Raw genomic sequence first — 5,880 nt, 5'->3', positions numbered from 1 at the left:
CCACCCACCCCCCCACCCCCAAAAAATCCAACTACTCTGGTTGGGAATACACCCGCTCTAGTCACTAACACAGACTGAGCCACCCCCGTGCAGACTGACGGTGGAATGTGGCGTCCTCGTTCTACCACGCTGGATGCTATCGGCCGAGCTCCCTGCCTCTGAGGGGTTAATAATTGTGACTGAATTACCAAATAGAAATGAACAGCTGATGAGAGAGGGATGTAATTCTATAAAAATAGGAGGGTTTGTGAGCAGAGGGAGTCAGCAGGGTCCTAAATGTGTGAAGAACTTACAATTCTATAGTCCCTTTCAATTGGGGGGGAAAGGCTCAAGTAGATATAAACAGACTGGGACACCTCAGGACGTCCCAAAGCGCTTTACAGCCAATTAAGTACTTTTTGAAGTGTAGTCACTGTTGTAATGTAGGAAACGCAGCAGCCAATTTGCGCACAGCAAGATCCCACAAACAGCAATGTGATAAATGACCCAGATCATCTATTTGTGATGTTGGTTGAGAGATAAATATCAGCCCCAGGACATCGGGGAGAACTCCCCCCTGCTTTCCTTCCAATAGTGGCCGTGGGATCTTTTACATCCACCTGAGAGGGGCAGACAGGCCCTCACTTTAAAGTCTCATTCGAAAGACGGCACCTCCGACAGTGCAGCACTCCCTCAGTACTGGCACCGGGAGTGTCTGCCTGGATTATGGGGCTCAAGTCTCTGGAGTGGGGGCTCGAACCCATGACCTTCTGACTCAGAATCGAGAGCGCTACCCACTGAGCCACGGCGGACACAATGAGCTTGGGATGGGGGCTCACGTAGATATAACAGACTGGAGACACAGTTAGTCTGACAATGTTTTATTGGGATGTGAAAAGTTGCAGAAAACTTTTTTTGTGATCCAGAAGCATAAGTAGCAGGGGGGAGGATTTTGGTGGGCTTAAAATCGCTGCACAATTTCTCGGCAAACAAGGTTAGTTGAAAGCTTTGAAATGGATTAGATTGCTTGCAAATTCATTTCATGGCCTCTGCAAACACGCTGGCGTCTTTGTCACACTTCTTAGCCAAATGGATTTTTGAACAGGTGGTGGAGGAAATTCTTTCCGTGTTGCTGGATGGATTCCACCTGCAAAAGGGACAGTTTAAAATCAAAGGCCTTGCTCGCGTACGTGCTGGGCTTTAGACCGCACTCTGCCTGGACATTCATCGCGATTTCTCATTGCACTGGTGTCTGGGAGAGGGAGAGTGCTACAGACGTTTACAGCACAGAAACAAGCCATTCGGCCCAACTAGTCCATGGCGGTGGTTGTGCTCCACACGAGCCTCCTCCCTCCCTACTTCATCTCGCCCTATCAGCATGTCCTATTCCTTTCTCCCTCATGTGTTTATCTGGCTTTCCCCTTAAATGCTTCTATGCTATTCGCCTCAACTATTCCTTGTGGTAACGAGTTCCATATTCTAGGATTGGTTAACAGACAGAAAACAGAGTAGGAATAAACTGGTCATTTTCGGGTTGGCAGGCTCTCTGCCCCCTCTCCAAGGCCTTGACATCCTTCCTAAAGTGTGGTGCCTGGAATTGGACATGATACTCCAGCTGAGGCCTAACCAGTGTTTTATAAAGGGTTTAGCATAACTTCCTTGCTTTTGCACTCTATGCCTCTACTTATAAAGCCCAGGATCCTGTGTGTTTTTGTAATCGACTTGTCCTGCCACCTTTAAAGATTTGTGTGTGTGAACCCCCAGGACTCTCTGTTCCTGCATCCTCTTTAATGTAGAGCTGGAGTCTCTCTGCCTTTTTCTCACAGCACATCTTCTTTATACCTGCATCAACCCTATTCCTCTCTGCCCCCTCTGCAATGCGGCAGTATCGTTTTTGGAACGCAACAGCGGGCATTTATATAGCGCCTTTAACGTAGTAAAACGTCCCACGGCACATCATAGGGGCAATTATCAGACTAAAATCTGACACCGAGCCACATCAGGAGATATTAGGACAGGTGACCAAAGGCTTGGTCAAAGAGGTAGGTTTTAAGGAGCGTCTTAAAGGAGGAGAGAGAGGCGGAGAGGTTTAGGGAGGGAATTCCAGAGCTTAGGGCCCAGGCAGCTGAAGGCACGGCCGCCAATGGTGGAGCGAAGGAAATCGGGAATGGACATGAGGCCAGATTTGGAGGAGCGCAGAGGTCTCGGAGGGTTGGAGAAGGTTACAGAGATAGGGAGGGGGCAAGGCCATGGAGGGTTTTTACAAGGATGTAAGGCAGAATTGATCCAAATCGGTTCAAGACTCAATCACATCTCCTAACCCATTTTTTCCCAGGACATCACGACTGGAAGTCTCTCTCCCTCTCCCTCCTACAAATCACATCCATTTACCCATTGTACACATGTGTTGTGGGAAAAAATCACCACTCGGAGTCAGACTTAAAGATTCAACATGCAGTTTATTGGACAAAGCTTTGGGAGAAGGATGCCTTTCATTCAACAGTCCAAAATCCACGCTAACACATGCAGGAGCTGACACTGAGACACACGCGGGCCGTGCAGTACCAGACGGGAGTGAATAGGCTGGACTCACTTGAGCAGACCTGCGATGTCCAGCTACATCAGTTGCGAAATGCTCGCAGTTGTTCTCGGAAAGTTTGTAAGGTTCCTGGCCAATCCTCCCTCTTGCTCGTTTTACAATCTCGTCTGGCGAAAACGACCACGTATATTTATGCACTTTGAACTTATGGTTACCAATGAAATCGTTCAGGCTATCCTCCCTGACCAAACCAGGCACAGTCAGGTCCAGCACTGGTTTACTGCTCCCAGAAGATGACATGTCAGCTGGAAAATTGAATGCAGTCTTGATTATTTACAGGTGGGACTGGGTGATTGGATTCTGATCAGGGTGATAACGTGTGAGTCGTAGAGAACGAACTTGCATTTCTATAGCGCCTTTCACAACCTCAGGACGTCCCAAAGTGCTTTACAGCCAATGAAGTACATTTTGAAGTGTAGTCACTGTTGTAATGTAAGAAACGCGGCGGCCGTTTTGCGCACAGCAAGATCCCACAAACAGCAATGTGATAATGGCCAGGTCGTCTGTTTTGAGGGATAAATATTGGCCCCAGGACACCGGGGAGAACTCCCCCTGCTCTTCTTCCAATAGTGGCCGTGGGATCTTTTACGACCACCTGAGAGGGGCAGACGGGAGACGATAAACCGAAGCCCCATCTGAAAGATGGCACCTCTGACAGTGCAGCACTCCCTCAGCACTGCATCCAGAGGCATCTTGCAGCCTCTCACGCAGAATTGCTTTGAAGTGCAGTGGCTGTTATGTGGGTGGACGCATTGGCCGTTTTGCTCACAGGAAGAGCAATGCGTCGGTCTGTTTTTGGTGACACTGGTCAGGGGCACTGGTAGAACTCTCTGCTTGGTCAAGATCCCATTGCATTATTCAAAGTATCGAAAGTCTAATTCTTACCTGGTCCAAAGTGGATCACTGTATCACCTGTGCACACGCCCCAGTGCTGATAACCAATACTCAGTCTCTCAATCAAGTCCCCTTCTTTGAGACCATCTTTGCTCTGAAAGCAAAGATTTGGTTATTAGAGATGGGTGTCCATCTATACCCATTGCTGCACAGATTGTTTTAAAATGTTCTTAGCACTTGTGCAATGGTGTCAACACCCAGGTTTCTACCCATCCCTAATTGCTCAAGAAGGCCAGGTTGCCAGGCAACCTCAGGAGGCGTTAACTGCGGGCAGCTTTCCTCCTCTGACAGACGTTGAAAAGAAAGAATTTGCATTTCTTTAGCGCCTTTCACAACCTCAGGACGTCCCAAAACGTTTTACAGCCACTGGAGTACTTTTTGAGGTGTAGTCACTGTTGTAATGTAGGAAACGCAGCAGCCAATTTGCGCACAGCAAGATCCCACAAACAGCAATGAGATAAATGACCCAGATCATCTGTTTTTAGTGATGTTGGTTGAGGGATAAAAATTGGACTCCCCTGAAAAGGAAAAATTTGCAGGGCGATGGGGAAAGAGCAGGGGAAGAGTGGGACTAATTGGATTGCTCTTTCAAAGAGCCAGCACAGGCACGATGGGCCAGATGGCCTCCTTCTGTGCTGCATGATTCTATGAACTTAAACATACAACGTAGCCCTTGTTGTTTTACACTTAGCATCAGCTATAACTGGCCCAGGACCTATTCTCTCTGAACGACACTCCTAGAAACTTGCCAAGGCCTGACCAGGAAATAAAGGTGCAGAAAATAGCTACACTGTCACCCTCCGGAACTTGTCTGGCCTGTTCTTAAAACTTTTCTTTAGTTGCAGTTTGGAATCGCAGGTCTGACTAAATAATAGTCAGACCCGTGATTCCACTCTCTCCTCTGAGTCAGAAGGTCGTGCGTTCGAGCCCCCACTCCAGAGACTCGAGCCCATAATCCAGGCCGACACTCCCAGTGCCAGTACTGAGGGAGTGCCGCACTGTCGGAGGTGCCGTCTTTCGGATGAGACGTTAAACCGAGGGCCCCGTCTGCCCCTCTCAGGTAGATGTAAAAGATCCCACGGCCACTATTGGAAGAAGAGCAGGGGGGAGTTCTCCCTGGTGTGCGGGGGGGGCCAATATTTATCCCTCAACCAACATCACTAAAAACAGATGACCTGGGTCATTATCACATTGCTGTTTGTGGGATCTTGCTGTGCGCAAATTGGCTGCTGTGTTTCCTACATTACAACAGTGAGTACACTTAAAAAAAAAGTACTCAATTGGCCGTAAAGCGCTTTGGCATCCTGAGGTTGTGAAAGGCGCTCTGGAAATGCAAGCTCTCTATCGTGCAGGGAGGCTATTGGACTGCATTAGCCGGCACCTCAGACGCTTAGATACATGTACACATGCAAAAACACGCAGTTATTCACCAAATCTGCAGTGAACTCCACACACACTGAACGTGGACACGCAAGAACAGGAGATAAGCTCGTAGACTATGTACACTTACATTGCCTTGATCCATCTGTCTTCCAGTGTCGATGCCGAACTCACAAGTTCTGACCAGCGCAGTCTCTGTATTTACAACTGAACTCGCTGCTCCAGCCCCGCCCCCTTCCTCCAGCCCCGCCCCCTTCCTCCAGCCCCGCCTCTCCCCCCTCCCCCAGCCTTGGGGCAGGATTTCCAGGTCAATGGAACGATTCTGGGTTTTACTGCAAAGGGAAGTGAAGTCATTTCAAAAAGGGGATGTTTTGAAATCAGTTTTGTGCCCAGGCGGTGTGTTGAAAATATACCCTCGATGTATCTGCTGTGTTAATTTGACTTGTGTCGAATTTTACAGCACAGAAACAGGCCATTCGGCCCATCTGGTCCATGCTGGTGTTTATGCTCCACACGAGCCTCCTCCCTCCCTACTTCATCTCACCTTATCCCCCTATCCTTCTATTCCTTTCTCCCTCATGTGTTTATCTGGCTTCCCCTTAAATCCATCATGATTTTGAACACCTCGATTAAATCTCCCCTTAACCTTCTCTGCTCTAATGAGAACAATCCCAGCTTCTCCAGTCTCTCCACATAACTGAAGTCCCTCATCCCTGGTACCATTCTAGTAAATCTCCTCTGCACCCTCTCCAAGGCCTTGACATCCTTCCTAAAGTGCGGTGCCCAGAATTGGACTCAATACTCTAGCTGAGGCCAACCAGTGTTTTATAAAGGTTTAGAATAACATTCTATTAATAAAGCCCAGGATCCTGTATGCTTTTTTAACAGCCTTCTCAACCTGTCCTGCCATCTTCAATGATTTGTGCACATACACCCCCAGGTCTCTCTGTTCCTGCACCCCCTTTAAAATTGTACCGTTTAGTTTATATTGCCTCTCCTCATTCTTCCTACTATAATGTATCACTTCA

The 5,880-nt window shown here is 48.2% G+C and overlaps 1 protein-coding gene across 2 annotated transcripts; it reads right to left on the bottom strand.

Moving 5' to 3' along the window:
• Positions 1 to 844: 844 nt before the first annotated feature.
• Positions 845 to 5,075, bottom strand: LOC137306722 (phospholipase A and acyltransferase 3-like). 2 transcript variants are annotated; one of them, XM_067976087.1, is made up of 4 exons: positions 4,983 to 5,075; positions 3,464 to 3,566; positions 2,573 to 2,823; positions 845 to 1,126 (listed from the first exon to the last, which is right to left on the bottom strand). In XM_067976087.1, the coding sequence occupies exons 1-4, from the start codon at positions 4,995 to 4,997 to the stop codon at positions 1,061 to 1,063; spliced, it is 435 nt and encodes a 144-aa protein (XP_067832188.1). In that variant the 5' UTR covers positions 4,998 to 5,075; the 3' UTR covers positions 845 to 1,060. The 2 variants fall into 2 exon arrangements, with proteins under 2 accessions (XP_067832188.1, XP_067832187.1); XM_067976086.1 differs by lacking the exon at positions 845 to 1,126 and having other exon boundaries at positions 2,342 to 2,823.
• Between the last annotated feature and the right edge of the window lie 805 nt (positions 5,076 to 5,880).

The sequence above is a fragment of the Heptranchias perlo genome, chromosome 44, assembly GCF_035084215.1.
Source record: "Heptranchias perlo isolate sHepPer1 chromosome 44, sHepPer1.hap1, whole genome shotgun sequence".
NCBI lineage: Eukaryota > Metazoa > Chordata > Chondrichthyes > Hexanchiformes > Hexanchidae > Heptranchias > Heptranchias perlo.
The sequence above is the reverse complement of the archived record's forward strand: the minus strand, read 5'-3'. Positions and strand labels throughout refer to the sequence as shown.

What these genes read in the sequence shown, in the direction of transcription:
- LOC137306722 (XM_067976086.1), bottom strand. An exon ending in AGTGATCCACTTTGGACCAG is followed by an intron (nt 2,824 to 3,463) that starts GTAAGAATTAGA and finishes TCAATTTTCCAG; the next exon opens with CTGACATGTCATCTTCTGGG.